At 49.7% G+C, this 27,433-nt stretch overlaps 1 protein-coding gene across 1 annotated transcript; it reads left to right on the top strand.

Moving 5' to 3' along the window:
- Window positions 1-25,389, top strand: EMX1 (empty spiracles homeobox 1). Its single transcript, XM_007072010.3, has 3 exons — window positions 1-448; window positions 6,293-6,477; window positions 24,860-25,389. The coding sequence occupies exons 1-3, from the start codon at window positions 94-96 to the stop codon at window positions 25,025-25,027; spliced, it is 708 nt and encodes a 235-aa protein (XP_007072072.1). The 5' UTR covers window positions 1-93; the 3' UTR covers window positions 25,028-25,389.
- Window positions 25,390-27,433: the final 2,044 nt, after the last annotated feature.

Below are 27,433 nucleotides of genomic sequence, written 5' to 3'. Positions count from 1 at the left end.
CAGAGTTGTGTGTGTGTTGGGGGGGGGGGATCTTTTGCGCACACACACACACAAGGCACAGCCCCCTCCAAAGAGCTCACTCCAGACCAAACCATGTTCCAGCCAGCAGCTAAGCGGTGCTTCACCATCGAGTCGCTGGTGGCGAAGGACAATCACTTGGCTTCCGAGGACCCCATCCGACCTACAGCCCTCAACTACCCCAACCCCTCTGCGGCCGAGGCGTTCGTCAATGGCTTTCACAGCGCGGCAGCCGGCCGGCCCCTGTACAGCAGCCCGGAGCTGGTCTTCCCGGAGGCCGTGAGCCACCCCTCCTTGAGCGTCCACCCGCACCAGCTGGGCGCCTCCCAGCTCCAGCACCCACACTCCTTCTTCGCCCCCCAGCACAGAGACCCCCTCAACTTCTACCCCTGGGTGCTGAGGAACAGGTTCTTCGGGCACCGCTTTCAAGGTAAGTCAGGAATCGCCAGCCTCGGGAAGGGAGGGAATTTCCCGGGCTTGTCGCTGCCTCGGTGCTTTGCCTTGTCCCTTCCCCTTCAAAACGCACGGACAGATCTACCGGGCAAACCAGCCAGCCGGCCACTTCCTCTAGCTGGGGTGCAGGGAGTCACAAGGAATCGTGGGTCTATGTAGGTGTGTGCTGGATATGTGTAGATCCAGGCGATTTCACACACACACGAAATGCCAGGGAAGAGTTTTAGTGCACTGAACAATTTCTTGCTGTTGATTTCTTCTTGCATTCAGGATGCTATCTATCTATCTATCTATCTATCTATCTATCTATCTATCTATCTATCTATCTATCTATCTACCTAATCTCATCTCTTTGCAGTGTTATAAGCCCTCTTGGTCCCAGGATCTAAGAGAGCCAAGGTGGGTGAGATAATGGTCTTTTAAAGAAACAGCGAGGAGTCCGGTGTCACCTTAAAGACTGACAGATTTATTTGGGCATAAGCTTTCGTGGGTAAAAACCCCACTTCTTCAGGTGCGTGGAGTGAAAAGCAATTGCTACAAAAGCAATTTCCCCTCTCTTGATCTTGACACCTCATCCTCAATTATTGGGAGTGGACCACATCCACCCTGACTGAATTGGCCTTGTTAACACTGATTCTTCACTTGTAAGGTAACTCCCTTCTCTTCATGTGTCAGTATATTTATGTCGGCATCTGTAATTTTCACTCCATGCATCTGAAGAAGTGGGGTTTTTACCCACGAAAGCTTATGCCCAAATAAATGTTAGTCTTTAAGGTGCTATGTGTATATATATATAATTGTATTGCACGCGTATACGGCTTGTGTATTGTTGTGTATATTCTGAGGAAGAGCTCTGTGTAGCTCGAAAGCCTGTCTCATCCATTAACAGAAGTTGGTCCATTAAAAGAAATATTACCTCACCCACCTTCTATCTAATCTATCTATCTATCTATCTATCTATCTATTCTATCGCATGCTCAGATATAGGGTATCCATCGCCATACGAATTCTTTCTCTCTCCAGAGGGCCCTCTGACACTTTAATACACCAGTATATTTCCAGTGCAACAATCTACACAAACAGTATATGCAGGCAAATCAGTTACAAACATGACTGTGTGTAGACGTGTATGTGTACATGTGCCGATTTGTGTGTGTCTAGATAAAGAACCACGAGACTTGAAAACACGGCATCGCTGGTTCAAGGAAAAAGAGAAACCGGAGGTCGATGTTTACAGCGATATTTCTAATGGATGAATGCGGTAGTGGAGATGTTGAAAAGCATCTGAGTGTATTTATATTTTAAAGAACAAATATGAACGAATTAATGAGCGTGTGTGGATAGAAAACCTGGGTCTGTAGTAAATCAAATGTTTCTTTTTAGAAGAATGATTGGATGTTGTTTTCAAGCCCTCTGGTTTTTTTATTTTGTTTTGCTTTTTTTATGATGATTTTATTTTATTTTTTGGGGTTGGTTTTTTTTTTGCGTGCTCGTTTTTGTTTTCACGTAAACTAAACTCGCCCTCCCGGTCCATGCGCTGTTCGTGGCCCTATCTCGGGTCAGGGAGGCAGGGTAGGAAGCTCATCCACGGGCCAGGTCTGCGGCTTCGGCAGCCTTGTTCGTACACTCGGCTCAAGGCTTCCCGGCTGGGCGTTGGTGGACGCAACCCCTGGGTAACTGTGAATCTAGTTTCCCAGAAGAAATACAAAAACCTGGAGCACGAAATGTAGGACTTGCTCTCCCACTTCCCAGGGCGCGCTGGGACTGGGAGGAAACTCGCCCCCTGCGCTGGGGTATTTTTAATCATAGATCTGAGCAGTTCTGGGGGCAGAGAAATACAATGATCGGATAAGGGATCCGACCCCGGGTGTCTTTGAACTCAAGGAGTCAGGGGGAGTGTTGCCATTGATTGTAAAAGCAAGGATCAGCCCCAGTGTCTAGAGGCCAGGCACGTGGAAAAATCACGTACAATTATATTTGCATCGATAACATATATAATTAGCGGTATATCTGGGCCTCCGTGGTATGCGACAGATATAATGTAGTCTGTAAAGTTTATATGATACACTCAGTGCATGGACACAGTGTAGCGAGATGAGGTTCTATTTTACAAATATACTCCTCTCTTTATATACAATTTTACACACTCTTACGTGGCTGGGGCGGCGATCGCTCTGTGTGTGGATACACACACGCATTTACTTTGTCACAGACTTGAACCCTGGACGTGATGTGTACCGGATCCCTAGGGCTGTCTGGTATTTCTTTCGATTTATAACACAGACATTTAACCTACACACGTCAGTGAGATACCTGATGCACAACGAGAAGTATATGAAAAATAGAAGTATCTTGAGTAATTGACACGCACCCATGAGCGCATGCGTGTGGCTGGTGTGTGTTTGTGTATCATAGCCAATCTGAATCCTGTGCAAAAATAATTTCCGGTGCCCACGTGGGTGTATGTCTCAGAGAATTATTTCTTTAAAGCGCATAATATACTGGAAATGGTTGTTCCTTCCATATCCCCAAACTCCTGCAGATTCCTCCGGAGCATCATTATATGATCGCTCCTGCAGGAGTGTGTGTGTGTGTGTGTGTGTGTGTGTGTGTGTGTGTGTGTGTGTGTGTGTCAATTTCTCTTCTAGTCGCTAAAACCAAGGGAAAGGTTTCGCTTGCACCTAATCTCCAAAAGGAAACTTTTTTTTGGGGGGGGGGGGGGGTAAGGAAAACAAGAGCCTGGGTCAGGAGCTTGACCCGGGCTGGGATTGCAAAGCGGCTGCGGAGCTCGGGAGTTTCTCCCCACCCACCCCCTCTCCCCACTCCTCATTACGGAGTTATAAATGCAAATCCACATTAGGCTTTTCACTCCATACACTAAACCGAGTCAAAAGAGAGCAGGGGATCATCAAAGGCGGGCTTTGTTCTGGGCGGGAAGAGAGAGATTAGGTTATCTCCTCAGCAGCAAATTCTCTCGCCTGGCTCCTGGCTATGCCCTGCTCCAGCAATAAATTGCCGCTCGCGAGATTGCTGAAATCGTTGTGTGTCAGCAGCACTGATCAGCCTGACAGATAAAAAAAAACAACAACACCAAAAAAAAATGCAGGGGGTCAGAGCAAGTTCCCTCTTTTCCCTGCTCGCAGGAGGGGATCGGCCGGACATCCCCGCCGCTGCCCGCCCCTGCTTCTGGGCCAAAAGGATCCCTGGATCCCATGGGGCACCGGCCTCCCCCGGCCCCATATACAAACCAACCCCCCCCCCACTCCAAACAAACCATTTCTGTCCATTCCAGGCGCGGCGACGCTGCTGTTTCGCTGGCAGGCGGCGCAGGGAAGTGGGCTACAAGGGAAAGTGTAAAAGTCACCCTAGGGCCGCTTTGCGCTTGGAGATCCCTTGTGAATGGCTAGCCCCCGGGGGCATCCTGCCTCCTTCTGCTCTAGGGCATCTCGGTGGAGAGAGGCTGCAGAGGGGAAGCGAACCCCCAGATCCCCCCACCTGACCTGTGTTCGCTGCTTTATTGATGATTGATTTGTGTCAGCGCCGGATCCGGCGCCCCATTGCGCTCGATGCTGTCCAAACCTGCCGGAGGGAAAGGTCCCTGGCCCTAAAGCATCGCAGCCCGGTCCCTGCCTCCCGCACGGCCTGGGCTGTGCAGCGGCCGGGGTCGCTGGTAGCCCGTTCCCGGATCGCGGCTGGGGCCGGGCCGGTTCCCAGCGATTCCCCGAGGAGCCGCTTGCCTGGGAAGTTGGTCACCAACTTCGCGCGGCTCCCGGAGGGGCCCGGCTGGGATTTCTGGCCCGGTGACTTGGCTGGAGGCCCAGGGGGGAGCAGATAGGAGTGGAAACCCCTGGGGGGCTGGGAATGGGGGAGAAACGGGCCCCCCGCTGTAGAGCCGGGGCGCGCTGGGCTCCGGGGCAGGCCTGGCTGAGTCTGTCGGTGTCGGGAGACACCAGCTGGGTCGGAGTCCCACCCTGGAGCTCAGTGGCCAAAGGCTGCCCGCTGGCCCGTGCCTGCATCCACCCTCCTGTTTCCCCCGCTTAACTTCCCCGGCAGCCTGGCCAGCGCCAGCGGGAGGGGAGGAGACGCTGCTCCAGACGCCCCGGTTTGCCCATTGCTGGGCGGGGGGGTCCCCCCGATTCCCGACCAACTTTCCTCCGGGGATACCGGGGGGACGGGGTCACTCGGACAAAGGCAGATGTGTGAGAAGTGTTCGCTCTTTCCCATCCCGAGCTAATGTACCTCGGTCCACTTCTGCCTTGTCACCATCGATCTCTGTTCCACTTCTTCGCCTCCAGCCAATTCCTTCCTTCCTTCCTTCCTTCCTTCCTTCCTTCACTTGCTTTCTTTTCAGTCCTCCTTTCTCTTTATTCTTTCTTCACTTCCTAACTTTCTTTCTTTCTTGTCCCTTTTCATAATTCGTTCTTCACTTTCTTTTTCTTTTCTTTTTCTCTATTTACGTCCGTTTTCTTTCTTTCTTTCTTTCTTTCTTTCTTTCTTTCCACCATATGTATCAATTTCTACTTCTACTCTCGTTCTTTTTTTCGTTCTTTTTTTCGTTCTGTTTTTTCTATCTATCTATCTATCTATCTATCGGACACTGGGCTAGCTGGACCTTTGGTCTGACCCAGTCTGGCCGTTCTTATGTTTCCAGGCTGTCGCTCCGGCGCTCCGGACCCGGCCGTAACGCCGCTGCAGCCGGGAGTTACTCCCATGACTTTGGCTGTCATGACCCTGCTTTTTGCGGCTCCGTTTCCCAGCCGGGGCCGGGGCCGGGGCCGCAGCGGGGTACGCGCATGCCGGTGAATGCAGCCCCTGGGACTCTCGCTCGGCTCGCCCGTTTCCGAGGCGTTGCTGGGCCCCTGGCCGGGGCTCCCCGGCTTTCCCCGCCCCTCCTTCCCCGTCCCGGGGTGAGCAGCTAATTAAAAGCTCAGCGCGCTTTGCAATTGCTTAAGTGCAGGGTCCTGACAGCCGCCACCAGGTCATTTGTCAGGGGGCTCCCGGGGGTCCCTGCAGCACCTCGCTCTTCCCGCGGCCTGACCCCGCGCGGGATGGGGGCAGAGATAAGGCCAGTTTCAAAGGGAGCCACCCGGTGATTTATGGGCACCAATAAGCGCTGCCTCGTTACTCTGCCAGGCCTTTAATTACAGGGCAGGTCCCTGCGCGGAGCGGAGCGGGGCTCACCTTGCGGGCCCGGGCCGCTCGCTGGGGGCTGGGGCTGGGGCCGGGGCCGTCTCCGTCTCCCTGTTCTTGGGGGGTGGGAGGGAGGGTCTCCTTTGGCAGTGGGGAAGCAGGAGGCCGGATCGATCCATCGCAATCACCCCGCCGCCACGTCTTCCTTCCCTTCCCGTCTTTGTGTGCTTTTCTCTTTCTTTCTTTCTTTCTTTCTTTCTTTCTTTCTTTCTTTCTGTCCTCCTTTTTCTTGATTCTTTCTTCACTTTCTTTTTCTTTTCTTCTTTTTCTTTATTCACATTCGTTTTCTTTCTTTCTTTCTTTCTTTCTTTCTTTCTTTCTGTTCCCTGGGGCTCCCCAATCCTGAGGCTGCCCAAGGGACTTTCATTCCTGCTCACGAAGATCAGGGTGGGGGGAAGGGCAGCCCCTTTGGGCAGGGACGGGAGAGGAAAAGGAGCAGCCTGCAAAGGCCCAGCCCTGAGAAATGGAGGAGTCACCCCCAGGACACACCTTCCCCCAGCGGGACGGGCCAGGGCAGGACCCCCGCTGGTGGGGCAGGGAGGGGGCTGGGCAGACTGAGAAGCAGGGGGGGGGGCCCTGGGGAGTGAGCCCTGACCAGGCAAGTCTCTGACTCTTGGTGCTTGGTCCGCAGGGAGCGAGGTGTCCCAGGAGGGTTTGCTACTGCACGGGCCCTTTGCCAGGAAGCCCAAGCGGATCCGCACGGCCTTCTCCCCGTCCCAGCTCCTGAGGCTCGAGAGGGCCTTCGAGAAGAACCACTACGTGGTGGGGGCCGAGCGCAAACAGCTGGCCAGCAGCCTCAGCCTCTCCGAGACCCAGGTAAGTACAGTGTGATGGGGGGGGCGGGGGGATCCATCCATCCTCCCTCTATCCCTCCCTCCCTCGCCTCTCTGCCTTCTTTCATTGCGGTGTTAGGTGCCACGCAGAAATGGATAGGTCACCCTTTGCTTGGCTGCGGGGGTGCAGTAGCATGGCACATGTTTCCATGGGGGGGGGGCACAGAGGGGAACAATTGTACCGGGGCCCGAACTCAAGGAGGCCCCCCAAAACATCTGTAGCTGGGGTGACATAGGAGGGCACCAGGCCCCAGGCAATGTAGCAGGCTCCCAGATTTGTCATCCCAGGTCTCAGCACAGCTGCGCAGCCAGTTCCATGAAGCTGCTGCGCTCCCATTCTGCTGTGCCAACAGCCGGGCAGACAGGAGTTAGGATGGGGGGGGGGGGTTCGCAGACAAGATACTGCTAGGAATAGCGCATCTTGGGACCTTGAAGAAACAGGGGGGAAGGAGAACATGCCAACCTCTCATTGACTTCCGTGGGAACAGAGGTAAGGAAGGGCTGAGCTCTGATGTGGGCTCAGGAATTGAAGGAAGGAGCAAGCAAGGAGCAAGGCAAGCAAGGAAGCAAGGAGCAAGCAATTGCCTTTGCAGGCCAAGGGACTGGTAGTTCTGGAGCACAGAATCATTTTCCTTTTGCAAAGTCGGCTACTATTATTATGGCCTGGCTGTCCATTGTATCTGTCAAGTCAAAACCCGGTCAACTATCTACAAGAAATCATTAAGGAATAAGGATATCTGGGAAGGGGAGGAAATTCCTCATGACTTCAAAGACGCAATCTTATTACACTATACAGCCATAAAGGCAACAAATCTGACTAGCTTAACTCCTGGGCTGACTCCCTGCTATCTGTAGGTGATAAAAGACTTTCCCCTACTTTGCTCAATCAGATTACTATTATTATTTAGTATATCAAGGGCTTGAGACCCAGCAGTACAAATGTTTGTAAGATCATTTCCCCAAAAGTCCTCGACTAATGGAATGATACTATGGGGATTAATTTTTAACTTATACGTAATTATGGGATAACGATTACTGCTAATAACAATCATTACAACATGCATTGCTATAAAAACCCTTGACCTGTAGCATTATTCCATTGCATGTAACACTGCAAAAAAAGGAACCTTACTGCACTTGTTTGTTAATATAAACAAGCTTTACCATTTTTAGAAGTCGAGCCGGATAAGAAATAGAAGCCAGGATGGCTGTAAATTAAAAAGGAATGGAGATTCATTTTAATCTAAACTTTCCCCCATCTTGGACAAGATTTTACAAGGGCATTTTTCCTTACAGTGTTAAGAAAAACTGAAATCCAGAAATATTATAGATAGGAATGTGGACGTAAAAAATGTACCATAGAGAGAAAAGATGCAGAGGTGAAGGAACCAAGGAATATACTTAGACTGGATCAGACCAGAGGTCTATCTAGTTCAGTATGCTGTGTCCGAGAACAACAGCTTCTTCAGAGGAAGGTGCTAAATTCCCCACAGTGGACAAGCTGCCCATCGGGAAAGTTTCTCAGTCAGTGGTTGGCTTATTCCCTGAATTAGGAGGGTTTATATCCCTTCCATGTTGGTATCCAATCTATTGTAGCTATGGATGTTCTCATTATCCACATCAATAGCCAATCCGTTTTTGAATCTTGCTAAATTCTGTGTGAGTATATATGATACGGTATAAATATATAACTAAATTTACATGTGTATACACACGCACACACGCATGCGCACACAGGTTCTTGGAAGAAATCAGCAGCAAAAAGTTGCCCCAGGATTAAAAAAGTTTCTGAGTTTGGGTTATTGGGCATAATTTCAGGAACAGCTTTAAACCCTTGGAAAACTGGTTTGATAGATAGATAGATAGATAGATGATGAGGCTGAGCCACAGAATTCAGACTTGGATCCAGATCCATCTTCCCAGTGCTTTGGTTCTGCATATCCCCATTTGGAATTTTTTGAATCCCAGGGGATCATTTTAAATGTGTTCACCCCAAATCCAATGAGACAGGTCAATAGCTGGCATGCCGAAGGCTGTAGTTTGCCATCCACCGTCATCACTCACGCTCTGCGGTCCTGTGTTCTTCTTTGCTTCTTCTGTCATGCCTCATGTATGAAGCCAGCTCTAAGAAAAACCCCAAAAGGTTAATGAAACAAATGCCAATTAGTTTTGATGGCAACAGCCGTCAAATATTGCTCCAGGTGGTCAAGGAGTCCTTGGGATTGTGCTGTGTTGCCCCAAGGCTAATTGCGATTTGTTCAGAAAATTGAAAGATGTGTATCTCTAAATCTGGGCACATGTGCATATGTATGGACAGAAAGAGAGTGGAATCTTATGCTTTAGTCTCAGTTCAGTAATATTGTATATTTATAGTTCTAGAAATCCTGTGGACACATTTTTGTAGCTTTCTAGTACAGGGTTATTTATCATCTGCATTCACTCAGTGAACACAGGTCGGCAATTTGCACTGAGAGATGTCTCTTTAGAATCGCCAATAACCTAGGGCCAGATTCTGAGCCTTTAACAGCATTTCAGTATCACCTCACTCCACAAGCCGTCCCACAGACGTCATTAGGAGTAAGATGCTGAACTGGAGAAGGAGGATCAGACCTGGCCCTGAATGGTCACCAAAGTAATTTAGCTCGTAAATGCACAAGCAGAGCTATTTCCAAAGGGAACTTTTCAATTTCAACCCAGATGTGTAGTGTTATTAATTTATTTTTTCATTTTGCTTTGTAGCTTTTTTAAATTTATGTTTGATCATGTAAAGTGTGTGTGTGGGGGGGGGGCAGAACCAATTTTCCATGAGAAATACACAAATGCTGTACCTGAAATGTGTATTACTGTATGAATGGGCATCAAAGTACTGACAGAGACCCTTACTCGTTGCTGGAATCAATCTGTCACATCCACTCTTCTGAAAATAGGAATTAAAAAGTGTAGCTCAGATTGTAACACACATTTACAGCCACCACATCTATTACTACAGTGTGGGTATATGCTTTTTAAAATATACATACACACACCTTACATCTTAGACACACACACACACACACACACTGCCAGTATAAGGTATACACTTCCTCATATATGAGACACACATGGTGTGTCATGCATGACACACGCACCATCGCATAGGTAAGATTCTCACACAAACATCCTTCTTACATAACATATTTCAGAGTAACAGCCGTGTTAGTCTGTATTCGCAAAAAGAAAAGGAGGACTTGTGGCACCTTAGAGACTAACCAATTTATCTGAGCATAAGCTTTCGTGAGCTACAGCTCACTTCATCGGATAACACAGGCACCTTCTCTCCTACCGCGCACACACAGAGCCTCACATATAACCATGCCTGTACATCTTTTCGAATTCAGATGAGAGACGTTCAAATTGCCTAAATGTCCCCCAAATTCAGTAGCTCAACTCCCGAGCCTACCCTCGCCTTGCCCCATCTCTGAGCAGTTCTTCTTCTGGCACTTTGTCCCAGTCTCAGCTAAGACTTTCTGGGACGCTTGGAAGCACCTGCCTCCTCTCCTGAGAAGAGGCAGCTGCAGTGTCACAGCTGGAGTGAGGCACAACTGGGACCAGAGAGCAACATCTGGAGCAGCCCGGAAAGAAGGTGGAGAGGGGTCTGAAGAGACCCACCCACACCCGTCCATCCCTTCGGGTCCCAGCCCAGGAAAGAGTTGGGCATTGCCCAGGCATCGCCTTTGGATATAGGGTACGAGGTGTATAGAAGGGAGACTACCTCCTGCCCTATGGAGTGAACGGACACGGAGACTGGGGCATAGGCACCAGAGAGAGGGGCTGGCACAGAGTCAACAGGGCTCCAGCCTACACCACACCTTCTAATGGGGGTCAGTCTGGGGTGTGCCCACAGGGGATCCAGCCCAGACCATTCCCACTAACAGGAGGGGTGGGGAGTTGTGGGTGCTGTGTGTTGATTTCGTCAGGAGGGGTGGGGGTTGGTGGGTGCTGGGCTGCCGTTGGGGGTGTGTGTGTGTGTGTAGTTTGTGTGCTGTGTGTTGATTTGGTTGGGGAGTGGGGGTTCGTGGGTGCTGTGCTGATAATGCTGGCATGTATGTGTAGTTTGTGTTCTCTTTATGTGTGGCTTTGAGAAGGAGGGTTTGGGGTTTGGTGTGATGTGCTGATGCTGGGATGTGTGTACAGTCTGTGTCCAGCCTGTGGAGAACAGATCCATAGCATGTGGGGCAGACAGGACCATACATTGGTCCTATGTCTAGCATCCGTGATAGCATCCTTCTTGTATAATACACGCACCTTCTCTCACACCATTCATGCACAATCACACACACACACTCTCTCACACAAACACACACACACACAGATATTTTTAATTTCAGATGAGAGAAGTGCCAATTGCCTAACCAGCCCCCAAACACACACATACGCACAACTCCAGTGCTGATGCTGGGGGGCAGGAGGTGTCGTCTGTGTACTGTGATTTATACTTGGTCCTACCTTAGCCGTACATTTCTATGATTTTATGTGTCAGTCTGTGTCAGAAGGCTTGTGGGCTTGGTGTGACATGCTGATGTGGGATGCAGGTGTAATTTGTGTGTGTCAGTTTGTGTCAGAGGGGTTGTGGGTTTGTTGTGACGCGCTGATATTGGGATGCATGTGTACTTTGTGTGCTGTGTGCGCGTTGATTTGTGTTGGAGGAGCTGGTGTGAAGTCCTGATGTGGGGACGTGTGCGTAGCTTGTGTGCTGCGTATGTGTCGATTTGTGTCAGAGGGTTTGGTGCGGCGTGCTGAACTGGAATGCGTGCGTCGTTTGTGCGCTATGTGTGTGTGTCGATTTGTGTTGGAGGGTTGTGGGTTCGTTGTGACGTGCTGATGCCGGGATGCATGTGTAGTCCATGTGCTGTGTGTGTGTTGGTTTGTTTAGGAGGGGCTGTGGCTCTGTGTTAGAGGTGTGGATGGAGGGGTAGGTGTTGGCTGTCGAGTGTGTGTTTGTGTGTGCTGGGTGTTGGAAAAATTTTGCCAACTGCAATTGACAAAATGCTGCTTGACTTTTTGTGAAGCTTTTTGGCCAATGGAAACCTCCCCGTTCTGCCAGAGGCAGGTCTCGGGCGTGATTCCTGTAAACTCCAGCTGCAAAGCAGGAGAAAGACCATGGCTGGGCGGTTCTGTTCCAAAACACTCCATCATCAGGTGAGGGCTCAGGGCTGCTCCTGGCAAAGTCAGGGGGAACTTCGCCATTGACCTGAGAGCAGGGCTCGGCCCATCATTTATTACCCCATAATTCCAAACTTCATTCAAAGGCCCCAGTGACCCCCAGGAAAAACGTGGGCTCAGTTGGGACACTTTATTGAGTTCCTTGTCATCCACCCCCAATGTGGAAAGCCACCCCACCCCAGTGGCAGTCCAGGAAAGCAAGAGATGGAGGTGCACCGGCATGGCCAAGCTGTGAAACTGGGTGGGGGTAGAGGGTGAATTTACACTGCTAAAGTCCTACAGGGTCAGTGAGGGTAGAACGGCCCCTCGCTATGCGGGAGCCGTGCTGGTGGGCTGGCAGTGAGAATGACAGGGGTCTCTGAATGGATGCCCCTTGCCCTGCTGATCTGTGGTTTAGGAGGCAGAAACTGCTCGTTGTTCAGTGGGGAAAATTCCTCCCGCTCCAAACAGGCAAAATTCCATCAGTCAAGACTCACATAGGAAAGTGTGGGGTGCTACACTGGAGGACTAGACACCCCATAGAAGGGAGAGGTGCTAGTGGCCTGAGCACAGGCCTGGGAGCCACGCCCTTTTGAGCTTGAATCAGTGACCACAGGCAAGTCACAGGACCTCTGCCTCAGTTTCCCTGTCTCTGACATGGGGGGGAATAACCTTCCCCACCCCCTGAAAAGAATGCTGCGTGGATTCCTAATGAACATTTGGGCTTGTAAGACGAAATGTGCTGTGCAATCTCAAGGGGAAAGGCCTCCAATGTTATTTCTTCTTGCCATTGCTTTTGGCTGTGACTGGGAGGATTGCGGGGTGGGGAAGGAACCGAGCTGTCTCTGGACTAGCTCCCACTTTCACAGGTGGCAGCTCCATAGTGGCTACGGATTTTAAATGAAACCTAGGACAGAGAGGTGGGGCACGGCCAACAGGTGCGGATTATGTTAGGAGCTGCCATGTCCCATTAACAGGCATGGACAACAGATCCAAAAGCGTGCAGGGCAGAGAGGAAAATCCATCTGTCCTGAGTCTAGCACCTGTGAGAGGTGTGCCTGAAATTAACATAACAAAGCATTCTGTTAATAACAATAACAGCACTAAGAATAAAGGCCTAACTTTATTGTAGCAAAGGTATTTGGGTTACAGTGTGACTATATTGCCTCTTAAACAAGCCATGGGATGCTGTTCAATGATGGTTAAGGTAACAGGAATCATAGAATCATAGGGTTAGACGGGACCGCCAGGGTCATCTCGTCTAGCCTTGGTATGAAAATAAATGCACAAATGTTAAGGAAGTAAAGAGTTCAGCTCCCCAAATTAATGTTAGTTTGCTAATCCCGTATCTACTACACTTAACTTTACTATATTAAAGTGCACTTTTAAACAGAATAACAGGGATATAAACATATTCATTGGGACGGAGGCAACATTCTGAGGATAAATGTGGGACTAGATTCTGCTCTCAGTTACAGTGGTATAAATCTGGAATATCTCCACTGATTCTGGTGGATTTACACAGGTGTAATTGAGATCAGAATTTCCCCCTTAAAGTGCCATTAGACTCTGGAAGGTGACTGTAGAAACGGCACCGTGGGGTTTTATTTATTTAGTGGCTCCAGATCCAGTTTGCTCCAACGACAATCCCAAAGATGTTTTCTTCTAACTGCCAGCCCAGCAAACTCAGCCTGGCCATCAGAAAGACAAGCTGGGCTCTTTCCGAATTCTGCCTTGACACAAACAATAAAGATCTGTGACTGGAATCTGGTTAACAATTTGGTTAACTATGCATGAGCCGGAACAGAATCCGACGCCCTCTCTTGTAGCTGTGTTGGCCCCTGCAGGGCAAAAAGGAATGAAAATGTCCTTTGTCAGGCAGCTTTGACTCAGAGACTTGGACGGGGGCATGTCTGTTGAGTAAGAAGGTGTCATGGTTACACAGTCACTTTTCTGACCATAATCACTCCTTAACTCTTTCATTCCCTGGCATTTGCTCCATTGACCATAAATTCTTGTAATTGAATTTTGCTGGGCTTTTGAAAAGACAAACTCCAGAGGTATTAGGGGTGAGGAGTTTACAAAATGGAGACGCTGATTTCATGAGCTCAGCTGCTTCGGCCAATGCCGACCTGTACCTTGGGAGTGTATTCAGGGAGCAGTTGGACTCTAGTCGATCCAGGACAGCTTAGTCCCAGCCCGGACTGAACAGTGACCCTATGTGGTGTCAATAGACAGCACAAGCTGGGTTATCCAGCCTGGCAGCTAGAGACCCCGAGAGAACCACTGTGTCCAGCAGCCTCCATAATGAATCTCCTTCATACTGATTATAACTCGGTCCTATCTCATCTCTGCCATGAAGGACACGGCAGGCTCTCAACATGGCACCCTAAAGATACAGTGCAGTAGGGAACGGTGCGAGTTTGCCACACAGGGCACTTCAGAGATTCTAAGGCCATAGGGGACCACTGTGATCCAGCTCCTGTAAAGCTGTGCTGAGTAACAGGGCAGAAATGCTGTTAAACCAGTGTTTCCATGTGTTATTTATTCCTTGCTCAGCTACACACAGGCCCCCTCCAAATACAAAGGCACTACCCACTCACCCCCTGCCATAACAACGCAGAGAGGAATGAGACAGGCTGAGAATGGCTGACAAGGTATTTCATTCCTATGCTTGCAATAGCGAGAAACAAGGGTTAATAAATATACCTCTATGGACAATGTTTCATCGTAGAAAGAAAACACTGAATACCTCAGATGGCTGGCCCTGCATTAACACAGATGGGAGGAAAACCCAAGGAAGAGTTTAACCTAGAGTAATTCCTAAGATGAGGATAATGTCCAAAACTTTGAGTGTATATACAGGGCAGCAGATAAAAAGTTTATAAAACAATGAAAGGGATAGAGAAGGTAGCTTGGGAGCATCTGTTCTTCCTGCTTCATAACACAACAAGAGGGATGGTCAATGAAACTGAAAGGCAGCAAATTGCAAACTGGTAAAAAGAAATACTTTTTCCACTCAAGGTGTGGTTAGACTGTGGAACTCACTGCCACATCATGTGACTGAGGCCAAGAATTTAGTACAATTCTGAGGGACTGGATGGATGTTTATACGGATGAGAATATCCAGCATTATCATAGCTAATGCTAAAAGAGTTTTGGAAGGGATAAAAACTTCATTTAAGCCAATTTCTACTATGGATTGGGGAGCAGATTCTCCTACCTCTGCCTACTGTGGGGTTCTTGCACTTTTTCAGCAGCATCTGGCTTGTGACCACTGTCAGACAGGATCTGGGCTAGATGGATCACAGGTCTGATCCAGCCTGGGAATTCCTATGGTGTGCGGGAGGGTGGTTTAGCTTTGCAGCATGGCTTTCAGGTCCTAGGCACCTGCAATGTTGGAGTGGATTTCTCCAAGCGGAGAAGAGATCAGAAAGAAGTTCTCTCTAGTGCTTAGAGCTCTCCGGCTGTCAGGATGGGTTCCATACCTTGCTCTGATTTGTGCATGATCTTAGCCATTGCTCTGTGCCTCAGTTTCCCCTTCTATACACTGGGGATAATGATACTTCCCAAGATCCTCCGTGTCTGTAAGGTTGGACTGATGTTTGTAAAGTGCTTTGGAGCTGTTGAATGAAAGGCAGCTATAAGTATTGTTTTAAAAATACCCTAAAGTGAAGAAAGCAAATGAGCTGAATCCACGTGCTTTGCTTTCCCTGGAATCCACCGGCATTGCACAGCGTCGGTATTAATAAAATAACCAGTTCTTAGATGTCAAGGTGAAGGATCCTAAATCGCTGCATAAACTGTATACAGGGATTATTTTGCCCACAACTGAAATGCGGCCAGCTGTGATGTGGACAGTGGCCATTGTCCAACCATGGTGCATAGTACTTCAAGACAGAAAGTAAATCATATTGTGTCCAATCGATGCGGCAGTAGAGAAGCAGAAAGTAACTACGCAAACGGGAATCCAGCCAGGCCCATCCACGGCCCCTGTGGAAATGTTCCATAGGAGTGGTCAGGACAGTGAAGCAGCACAGTGCCCCCTAGTGTCTTGCTGTGGCCTAGACTCAGTAATACTGGGAGAGAATCAGAATCACCATCAAAGCAGAACGCTGGCTGTTGTTTATTTCCCAGAGGCCCCTCAGCCAGGTGTTGACTCACTCTGGGCACATGTGCTCTAATGAGATCACACTATGAACTCGGGCTGGGTTTGTGCTTTGCTCTGCCAGTAGTTCTGTTCTGAGGCCGGTTACTCACCCGTTTGCTTTGCAGCTTCTCAGACCTCTCCCCGTAACATAGGCTGACGCTGGAAAATCCCGACACTGGAAATTTTATTCCTTGATCCTTTTTTCCGTCTCTTCATAAGCTTTATGCAGAAGGTAAAGGCAGTTATGCTTGACTCTCCAGAGAGCAGGGGGTGGCATGCAGCCATGCACCTTGGTGAGATGGAGGAGTGGTTTTGTGGCTAAAGTGTTAGCCTTGGCATTAGCAGAGCGATGGTCAAGAGCTTGCTCTGCCACTGACTTCCTGCGTGACCTTGGGCAAGTCACTTAGCCTCTCTGTGTCCCGGCAATGGGGGGAAATAAATAGGATGAAGATTAACTTGTGCCTAATGAGGAAGCAAACAGCTCACTCAATATCCGAACATGACAAGCAGGTCATTTCTGATGTGTGGGTTCCTGCCTGCCCCCACCTATGGGGGAGCCCAGGCATCACAGCCTGTGAGCAAGGCCTAAACAGTGACTGGATTTTAAATGCTCCCCTAGCACATTTCACCTGAGGACATAGGTAGGTGCTGGAACTGGGGGGGGGGGGGGGGCTTCTGCACCCCCTGGCTTGAAATGGTTTCCATCATACAAAGGGTTTACAGTTTGCTTCAATGACTCTCAGCACCCCTCGCTATTCACACACTGTTCCTGGCCCCCTATCTGAAGTCGGCAGAATGCTACAAATGCTGGTGGATTACGTCTCAGACCACTCGGGTGAGGTAGCTGTCATTATCCCCCTTTTACAGAAGGGGAAATTGCCTTGGCTGGTTCAGTGATTTGGCAGGCCATCAGCAGCACCAAAAATACAGCCCATAAGGCCTGGTTCCTAGGAGATCTGCTGCAGTCTCTTAACTAAGCTTCTTCACCTCCCTTCTCACGCGGCTAGAGATGCCTCCTCACTTAGCTTCCTGAGCTACGACACTGAGTCTCCATCCTTGGCCATTCTGAGGATCAGTTCACCGCAGGAGCATGGGCTGCCCGCTCCTCCTACAGAGCCCCCAACCCCTCCACGGCGTAGTTCTCAAATGCTTCCCTGCGTGGGACACCGGGAAGGGATGCCTCTGTCTTTGTCACTGCACAGCCCATGGTCTGAGGGCCCCTGATCCATCTAGCTCTCGCTGCACCTGTGAGATGACTCCAGTGGCAAAGGCTTTACAAAGTAATAACCATGCCAGTGAGGGTATTTTCTCTCTCGAGGGACTGGTAATTAGGGCCCAGACCTTCAGAAGTATTTAGCCACCTAACTCCCATTGCAATCAAAGGGAATTAGGCACCTAAATACCTCTGAGGACCTGGGCTTACCTTCTCAGGCTCAGTTATGCCAGGCATGGTCCCTGCTCCCCATTATGGTTCTGGCCTCCAAGCACTTTACCAACATGGATTAACCCCTCCCAGGCCACCTGTGCAGTAAGCAGCTCTGTTCGACCCATGGGGAGCCTGGGACACAGAGAGGTGACTTGCCCAAGGCCATGCAGTTAAGAAGCAGCAGACCTGGAACTCGGAGTCCGGATGTGTCCTGCTTTAACCACTTGCCAGCCCTGGGAGATTCAGCAGAGAATAAAGGCTGTGGACGGGAGCGTATGCCCATGGCTCCTCCACTCAAACAGGGCAGGGATGTGCCGTCTGCCCTCACTGTACTGCAGCCATCACTTATGGGGCTTCTTTCTCACACCCCTGCCCGTTCAGGGAGGCTGTCCTTTGGAGCCGGCACGGGGTCCCTCTCAGAGCGCTGGAGATGAAATGTGCATCTCTGAGCTCCACGAACGGCTGTCTGGTTTGTGATTGCATTCCCCTCACCCGGTGCTGCCTTCGGCCTGCCTTTATCGGGTGTCTGTGGAGCCCCCAGCCAAGCCACCAGTATTTTTGCCGGCCCTCTGTGAAACTGGCGGGTTGCTGGGAAGCAAACAGGGAGGCAGGGCCTTCCGCTGGATTGGAAAAGGGGCCGGAACCACAGGGGGCTGGATTTTAAAGCTGCCCACATGCATCAAATGCTTCCAGGTTTCATCCTAACCTAAGGAGGAAATGGCCACAAGCCTAGAGTGCAGTGGGATTGTGCATTGTTACTAAGAAGGGACCAAATTTCCCAGAGATGCTGAGCACCCGTAGCTCCCAGTGACTGCAAGCGGGAGTTGCAGCTGTTCAATGCTCAAAGATGTGGCCCAGTGATTTTCAGTTTTGGGTCCCCCTCTGAACCAGTTTTCAAAATGGCTTGAGGGCCCATGGAGACAGGACCAAACTACTTCTGAATCTTTCTCATTTATCTCGGGATCAGGGCCACTCTGCGCTAGGTGCTGTACAAACATAGAAGGAGACACATTCCCTACCCCCCAAATAATCGCTGATGGCATTAAAAAGAATTCTGCACAAGCTATGCTACCACTCGAACAGTCTTCCGTCCTGGTCCCGGGGCCCCCGCGGCTGGCAACTGTTCTATTTCCAGGGCTAGCAGGTCATCACTGAGTTTGGCAGGGGAAAGATATTGTCAAAGCAAGATCAGTGAAATCTGGAGGAGGTCAGGCATTGGGTCCTTCTACACCACTAGCATGACGGGGCTGGGTGGATGTAAGGCAGTGCGGTGCGGCCTGTGAATGCAAGACCATGAACAGTGTGGCCAGAGTGGATTGTATTCCTGTAAAAAGAAAAGGAGCATCGGATGCATCCGATGAAGTGAGCTGTCGCTCACGAAAGCTTATGCTCAAATAAATTGGTTAGTCTCTAAAGTGCCACAAGTCCTCCTTTTCTTTTTGCGAATACAGACTAACATGGCTGTTACTCTGAAACCTGTATTCTTGTAAAGACCAGGGCCCAAATGTCCTCCCCACTAAATTTGTCCCCACTGACAAATTTAGCCCTGATAAGATGCCACGACACGAGTGTCACAATGTCGTTTAAATCGTACTTCAAGTGCTGTTGTGAGCAGAGAAGTGACTGTGAAAACCGGCCCTTGTTACACAACGGCACTTTTCCCTGTGTGCCTTCGGCATCTGATCTGCTGCCCTTCATGACAGGAATAAATCCTTCCTGCTTTTGCCTCCCATTAGCCTCGCAGAGCCAGCCCGGCTCTGGGAGACGGAGCAGGAGGCTAGAAGCTAGAACATTATCAACAGGATGGTGAACCGAGTTCTAAGTGAAAGGAGGAAGGATAGTCCTGTGTTCTGGCTGCTACTCTGGGGCTTGGGAGACCTATGGTCAGCTCCCGGCGCTGCCTCTCCTTGCATAACCTTGTGTCTCCCTTCCCCATCCGTGAAATGAAGAGCACTTCCCTGCCTCACAAGAGTGTTGAGAGGATTAATACTGAGGTGCTCAGATGCTGCTGTATTCGGGGCCGGATAAGGACTTAAGCGTCGAGTTTGATGACACATTTTCGGCAAATAGTAAATTCAATTAAAAATGCATTTTTCGGGGCACCAAAACTATTTGCGGATTCCTGTGAAATTGAGTGAATAGTCTTGACCCCGCCAGCACCAAAAAAAATTCCAAATGTTTTGCGTCAACCATTTTGAAATGCGTTGGTTCAGCTTTTCGCTTGTCAGCATTTCAGTCCGACCATTTTGAAATGAAACCTTTTGAAACGGCCTTTCACGGCGCAATTGAAAAAAACAATTTAAAAACAAGCAAGCAGAGAACAGTGACAAATGCCTAAAAACCACCTGGGACAAAAAACTGGTGGGGGGGGGGGAATTGTTCAGCGGTGAACACAAACATTTCATTCGACCTGAAACAATTTCTTTTTCGTTTCGGTGAGGGGGGAAAAAATTCCCTTTCAGTTCAAAGTGACCCAATTTTTCTTTTTAATTTTTCAGCTTAGCCCCCAAACTGAACAATGAACTAGTGCAGCTCTGCTCTGCTTAAGCTAGACAGCTCAGCTCTCAGTCATGCTTGTGTGGCCCAGGGGAGAGGGTGTTAAAATGGGGACTCACAAGACCTGGTCTCAGTCCATTGGATGAGTCCCTTCCAGCACCTTTGTCTTGTCTGTTTAGACTGCAAGCTCGTCAGAGCTGTGACTGTCTTTTACTCTGTGTCTATGCAGACCCCCACACAACGGGCCTCCGACCTTGATTGGCGCCTGTAGACCCTGATGTAATACAGTATACTCTGGAGCCTGTGAATAGCAGGGGGAGACATAGGTTTTATGTGGCTAATCGGGAGTTTGGATGATCAAGAGGGCAGGAGCTGTTCTGCCATTCTGCAGTGAGGTGGCCTTCCTCGTGGCTGGGGGCTCCGGCTCCCCCTCCTCCTCACAATCCTGGCCGGGGGTCTCTGCTCTGTAATCTGAACCACCGCCTTATCCAAATCCCTTCCTTGTCCCCCAGCTTGGGCAAAATTTGGGGATTGGTCCTGCTTTGAGCAGGGGGTTGGACTAGATGACCTCTGAGGTCACTTCCAACCCTGATATTCTAATGGCGGGAGGGATAGCTCAGTGGTTTGAGCATTGGCTTGCTAAACCCAGGGTTGTGAGTTCAATCCTTGAGGGGGCCATTTAGGGATCTGGGGCAAAAATTGGGGATTGGTCCTGCTTTGAGCTGGGGGTTGGACTAGATGACCTCCTGAGGTCCCTTCCAACCCTGATATTCTATGATCTATAACGGGGTTTGGAAAAAAGGAACCACACTCTACTCCTAAGATAACTGCTGGTGATGTGTATGAGTCAGAAGGGACACCCATTGATTCCCAGGGCAAGGGAATGGCCCCAGCCGTTAAAAAAGCTAATCTCTGCGCTTGTAGATGGAGCAGATTAGATCTAGACACAATTTGTACAGAGTCACATTGTGGAGCGGAAGCGGGCTCTAAGCACAGTTGTTAAACATGGCCGCTTGCCCTGAGTTAATCAGTCTCCCTCTTCTTATCTGTCTTTGTGTCCCACTCTGCCTGTCCGGCCTTCCCAGTGTTCTCCCTCTGTCTCTCTCAACTTCTGATAAGCAGCACCGCGAAATGTCTCTCTCCCACCCCCTGCCCAAGAACAGCAGCAAAGTCCCCCACAAAAACCTTTAACTGTCAGTGACAGTTGCTAAATTATTTCACTAAAAATCCAGGAAGTCACCAGTTAAGGAACGTTCCCACCAGCTTAAACTCACCCCTCATCCCCCCCAGACATCAGGCCGCCCAAATGCATTCCCACACATCTCCGCTCCACAGGCAGCTCATCTCCTCAGCACCCCACCCCCCGGTCCAGTCCCCATTTAGAGCCGCCCCCGAAACCTTCTTCCAGTCACATCCACCCACAGAACCTCCTCAGACAGCTTCAGCCAAACTACGCATCGACGTAGAAGACGTAGGTACTCACAGATGTAGGCGTCGTCACCATAGTATCTGAGCACCTCAATCTTTGATACGCTTATCTTCACAACACCCCCGTGACGCAGAGCATTGCTATTATCCCCATTGCACAGATAAGGAAACTGAGGCACGCATGGTTAGCTTGACAAAGGGACTTAGGCACTGCAGTGCCTAGCAGTGCAGTAATGGTACTGCCGGGACACCGATTTTATAGCTACATCGTAATCAGCCCTTGAAATGTGAAAGCAAATGGGAGGGAATTAGCTCTGTCTAGCGTGGAGCGGGGTCAGGGGCTTATTTATCCGCAGAACCTGCGTGTGAGACACAGATTATCTCCATTTTAGGGAGGCCCAGGCCCACGAAGGTATTTAGGCTCCTAACTTCATTTATTCAATGGGCGTTAGGTGCCTAAATACCTTTGAGAATCTGGGCCAGAGAGACTCAGTGGTCCAGCCATGCAGGAAGCCTCTGGCAGAGCCAGAACCTGAAGTCAGGTCTCCCTGGCAGAGCCCTAGGACCATCCCTCCTCTCCGCCGATACGGGCCACGCTCAGGTCCGATGGAAATCAGTGGAGTTTTGCCATGGACTTCACTGGGACCAGGGCTAAGTCCGACACATTTGACTGTGCGTCGAATGGGTGTTGGCGGATGGCTTGTAATGTGCGGTGAATGTTTATTCCCAGCAGCTGTACACGCCACCCTCTTTGTACCAGCGGCCCTGCTGGGTTCTAGGCCAGGGGCTCTCGATCTTTTTCTTTCCGAGACCCCCACAACATGCTATAAAAACTCCACGGCCCACCTGTGCCACAGTAACTGGTTTTCTGTATATAAAAGCCAGGGCCAGCGTTAGGGGGCAGCAAGCAGGGCAATTGCCCGGGGCCCCATGCCACAGGTGTCCCCATGAAGCTGCATTGCTCAGACCTCGGCTTGAGCCCCAGGTGCCAGGGCTCAGAGCCCTGGGCTTGAGCCCCATGCAGTGGGGTTTCAGCTTTCTACCCTGGCCCTGCTTGGAGGCACCCCCTGAAACCTGCTCGCAGGCCCCCAGGGGGGCCTAGACCCCTGATTGAGAACCAGTGTTCTAGGCAAAACCCTTGAGCCTACAAGACACAACGAAACTTTATTCTCTCTAGCAGCCGCTGTGCAAAGCGCGTCCCCAGAATGCTTGGTGGGGTTCCCTGGCACCACGGCAGAGTCACGCTAGAGACTGATCTAGCTATAGAGCCCAGGGAGCGAGCCACGGAAAGGTGTAGACAAGGGAGAAATTGAGCAGTGCCATTGCACGAGCTCTGAGCAGTTCCTGTCACAGCCACACGTCTAGCACCCTCCCGGTAACTCTGTCACGCAGCTGCAGTGGCCCTTTCACCTTGAAGTCGCTGGTTTGACTCCTGCCCTAGGTAGCTGCTGGCGTTTGTCTTTTTATCTGGTCGACGTTACAAGCGGTGGTAACACTAGTGAGGCTCATCACCGGAGGATCTGAGCGCCTCACCTAGACTAGCTGGTCTGGGAGCTGCCGGGTGCTCGGCCCTCGTGAAAATCAGGGCAGCGGATAAATGCCTGCCCTACTCCCCACCTGGGAGGGAAGTAGCATCATCCCCATTGTGCACATGGGGAAACTGAGGCACGGAGTGATTGACGTGACTTGCCCGAGGCCATCTAGGAAGCCCCATGGCAGAACTGGGAATAGAATCCAGGTCTGGCGAACCACAGTTGAAGGGTTTTAGCTAGAGGGACATTCTTCCTCAGCAAAGAAGCCAAGTTATGAAGGGACATTTGGCCAGCACTTTCCTCTTGCCTCCTACAAATGGTTCCCCCAGCAGGGAGCAGGGTGGAGATGCTTATCCCACCAGTGTATGTGTTTGGAGGTGATACACAGAGGGCTTTGCTGTCCCTGGCTTTCAGTTTCGCACCTTTCACAGCCGCTGCTTTCACGTCAAAAACAATTTTTTTTTAAACATTTTGTTCGCAAGCAACACAATTTGCAGTTTGCAGCTGCTGAGCAATGCTTGTCCCATTGTCACCTCTTGGGCTGCTCTGTGCTGAGCGAAACTGGGGCACCTTTCTCTGGGTTGCCAAGCTAGTTCCTCTTAGCTCTTTCCTTCCTGTCCCTATTTGAACTTGTGGAAGCTGAAACTAGCACCATGAGAGATGCCGAAGGCTCACATAAGAACCCACAAGTGTAGCTGCTTCTAAACTCACCCCCCAGCTTGGGTCTGAAGAGCAGGGATGGAGATCCAGTAAAGTTTGGATATGGCGCTTTCTGCTGTCAGCCAGGCCAGAAATACCCCAGGACCAATCTCTCCCTCCTGGTATTTGATCCCTTCTCATTCTACTCCAGGTGCCCACTGGGCAGTGCACAGATGAAATGAAAATGAAAAAAGCCAGCGACTCTCAGTCCATGACCCATCAGAAGCCCACACAGCCCTTCCTGGTGGCCCACAAATGGAGGGTATGTCTACACGTGAAACGCTACAGTGGCATCGGTGTAGTGCTTCAGTGCAGACATGACTCTGACAGGAGGGGTTCTCCCGTTGATGTAGGTAATCCCCCAACCCGAGGTGGTAGCTAGGTTGATGGAAAAATTCTTCTGGCGACCTAGTGCTGTCTACACTGGGGGTTAGGTCAGCTACATCACTTGGCGGGGTGGATTTTTCACACTCCCTAAGCCATGTAGCTATGCCGATGGGAACTCCTAGCGTAGCGCAGACCCCTTGTGTTTTTTACCTCCTGTAATTCATTGCCAGTTATCTCAAGGCAGCTAACACGTTTGAAAAGGCTGGTGTGGACACCCTCCAGACATTTGTCAGGCTACAAATGTTTGTAGTTTCACCTAGGGATCAGCATTGGATAAGCTATAGGCTGCACTGCACAAAAGGTGTGGTTTTTTGCATCCTGGTGGCTATCTCCCTGTGAAATCCTAGTGGAAACAAGGCGTTGTAGCTTTTATACAGATGTAGCTAGTCAAGGTAAACTCCCGGTATGGGGGTAGAGTGTTGTCCTTGATTAGCTTGCTACATCAATGTAAAAATAATTACAATTATTACAAAAAGAAAAGGAGTACTTGTGGCACCTTAGAGACTAACCAATTTATTTGAGCATAAGCTGTAGCTCACGAAAGCTTATGCTTAAATAAATTGGTTAGTCTCTAAGGTGCCACAAGTCCTCCTTTTCTTTTTGCGAATACAGACTAACACGGCTGTTACTCTGAAACCTGCAATTATTACACGACACTACAATACATCTACAGTAAAATCAATCACTGCACCACACAAATATTGTAATCACTGCACTACACTACTCATTCATTATAATCACTATGCTACACAGCAATCCAATACAGTACCATACCTGTATGTCACAATCACTACAGTACAGATACATATATCATACATATATATTACAATCAATACACTCAACGTAAAATGTGGGAGGGAAGACCAAGTCCTGGACTGTCTGGCAAGTCAGGCTGCGGTGAGTTGGGGAGTTGGGAAAGGAGCGGGGTTCTTTCTTACAAAGTGGTCCCCCACATAGGAAAAGCTAGAGGGCCGCTCTCGAGGCGTGGCTTGCTCCGGGTCAAAACCCATGCCCAGAGAGCGCTTAGAATCTCAGTGACTCCCCCTCCTCTTTCTGTCTCGCCCAGGTGAAAGTGTGGTTCCAAAACAGAAGGACGAAATACAAGAGGCAGAAGCTGGAAGAGGAAGGCCCCGAATCAGACCAGAAGAAGAAAGGTTCCCATCACATCAATAGATGGCGGATTGCCACCAAACAGTCCAACGGAGAAGACATTGATGTCACGTCTAATGACTAGAAAGGGGGCAGGCTGCTGGCAAATAAACCAATGAGAGGAACAAGGTGGAGGAGGGGAAAATACGGGGCAAACAAAACAAAACAAAAACTGTCGAGATTTCACAAAGACAAAGCAATCGCCACCAACAGCTGAGTTTCCTCCGCGGTGCATGGGCCAAACAAGAGGCCTACGGACCAGTTCCTCCCTCGGCACTCAGTTCCACACACTGGGCGGCCTTCAGCAGAGCTTTGGAAATGAAAGCTCCCAGATAGGAGAGGAAACACCCCCCGCAGCCATCCTGCGCTCCTGAGAACTGAACCGAGCTGCCATCCCTCGCAGCCGGAAGCTGTCGGTCAGCCACAAGATCAAATAAAAATGTCAGCCAAGAAACTCAATGTACACAATCCTTTTCTTTTATTTTTTTTTACACAATTTTTATTTTAATTTATTATTTTATTTTGTGAGTGTGTTCCCTGTCGTAGGTAGTTAACAGCTGTAGTGTGCGTTACTGTACGGTAATAAAAGCAAAATGGGCTCAAAGAATATGTGATTACCTTGGCAGGAGGAAGTGGGGGTGGGGGAGACACGACACTGCTGCTCAAAAGACGCAGCATTTGTGGGCACTGGTCAAATCAAGAGCTCCACTTTTCCCATCCAACCCCAGACCCTTCACCAGCGTTGTTTAAAACCAAGTGTCATTTGAATGGGACTAAAATCATTCATGGTAGAACTGTCTGAACAGGGCAATGCCTGATTCACTGTTTTTTGTGACCAGGTTGATAAACTGCAATGATATTTGTGGGGCCTTATTATTCATACTTGGGTGCTGGCTGGATATTAGGAATTGGCAGACGGGATCAGACCCAAGGGCCATCTAGCCAAGTGGCCTGTCTCTGACAATGCCGGAACCAGATGCTTCCGAGGAAGGTGTAAGTACCCCACAGTTGTGGAATACTCTGCCTGTGGGGATATTTTTAATTAGCCCTGGATAGTGGTTCTATCATGCCCTGAAGCATGGGGAGTTTATATCTCTTCTAAAGTGCTTGGTCATTTTTTAGTAATTTTCATTATGATTTTGGATCTTCTAGGCATGAGGTAAATTAGAGCTGATTGAAAAATCCAATTTTATGTTTTCCTTGAAAAATTCCAGGCAAAATGATTGCATTCCAAAATTTCTGGGGCAGATTTAGATTTCTGGGGGTGAAATGGAAAGTTTTAGCTCAGTTCAAATGAATGTTTTGTTTTCATTTTACTTTTCAAATACCAAGCCAAAACAAAAACGATTGTGTCCTTTCATTTCCAATCGTTCTTGTTGAAACATCGAAAAATTGGTCAAAACCAAGTGGTCTTGACAGTCTCAATTTGGCTGAAACTGCATTTTTTGAAAAACAATTTTTTTTAATGAAAAATTTTGTCCAGCTTTGCTATCGAGGTCTTTTAAAAAGTAAATCCCGTAAAACTCTTGGTCTCGGCCAGTTGTGAAAATACCTGTGGATCTGGAGGCTTTTACCAGCGAATGATTCGCCCAAGGCTCGCTAGCAGATGCTCGTCATTTGCTATTTGTTATTCGCCCAGTCTAAAAAAGTGGTAATTGTCCAATCAGAGAGCAGAACCGATACAAAGTGACATAGCGCAGCAAATAGTTGATACGAACCTCCCAGAGTCTGACAAGAATGGGTGAATCCTTGCAGACAACAACCATGTGGGAGGAATTGGGGTTGGTTTGCAGGCAGAAAAAGGGGTGATTCCCTTCTGCCATAATTCCAGGGATGCAGTAGGAAGCTAACTCTTAAAGGGATATTCCAGGTTTGCTGCCTCACAACGATTGCAGAGGTTCTGCACATGCTTCTGCACCTGCCCTCAGGCCCCTATCCTTCTGGTTTGCTGACCGCTCCATTGGTGCTTCACTGTCTGGGGCCCCCCTGGCATCTGCCTTTCTTCCCTGCATTCAGTGAGGTTGTAGACCAGTTAATGTGGCCTTTGTCTGGCAGGAATCTCCGCGCCCGGGCCTTGCTGGTACTGGGAACAGTGAGGTTCCCTATGGAGAGTGACTGTCCACCATCGCTCAGCGAAAGAAGTTGGTGGTTTCCGTCATATTCTTAATGAGCAGGGAGTCCAGCTCACAATGCCCCATTGTTCCATCAGGCGCTTGCCACCAGAGGATGAGGGCTGAATGAGCAATGGATGCTGAGATACCCTAGCTTGGGTATCTAGGGTTGAAACAGGCCAGAGGTGCTGCGTAGGGCCCACTGTATGGGGAAGTCTTGTTGAGTGTAACAGGGATGACCCCCAAAAGTCTGCCCTGCTGTGGGGCCTCCGGATTAAAACAGAAAGTGACTCTTCTCATTGTAGCAGCGCTGAGAGGGGAAGGGCCCGCACATCCTGCTGGTTCTGACCCAGGGTTTTGGGCCTGTCCCTGGCATCACC

Source organism: Chelonia mydas, chromosome 4, assembly GCF_015237465.2.
Source record: "Chelonia mydas isolate rCheMyd1 chromosome 4, rCheMyd1.pri.v2, whole genome shotgun sequence".
Taxonomy (NCBI): domain Eukaryota; kingdom Metazoa; phylum Chordata; order Testudines; family Cheloniidae; genus Chelonia; species Chelonia mydas.
The sequence above is the reverse complement of the archived record's forward strand: the minus strand, read 5'-3'. Positions and strand labels throughout refer to the sequence as shown.

Coding starts and splice junctions, on each gene's coding strand:
- EMX1 (XM_007072010.3), top strand. CDS start 94: ATGTTCCAGCCAGCAGCTAAGCGGTGCTTCACCATCGAGTCGCTGGTG. Junction 449..6,292: donor CTTCGGGCACCGCTTTCAAG/GTAAGTCAGGAA, acceptor CTTGGTCCGCAG/GGAGCGAGGTGTCCCAGGAG. Junction 6,478..24,859: donor TCAGCCTCTCCGAGACCCAG/GTAAGTACAGTG, acceptor TGTCTCGCCCAG/GTGAAAGTGTGGTTCCAAAA.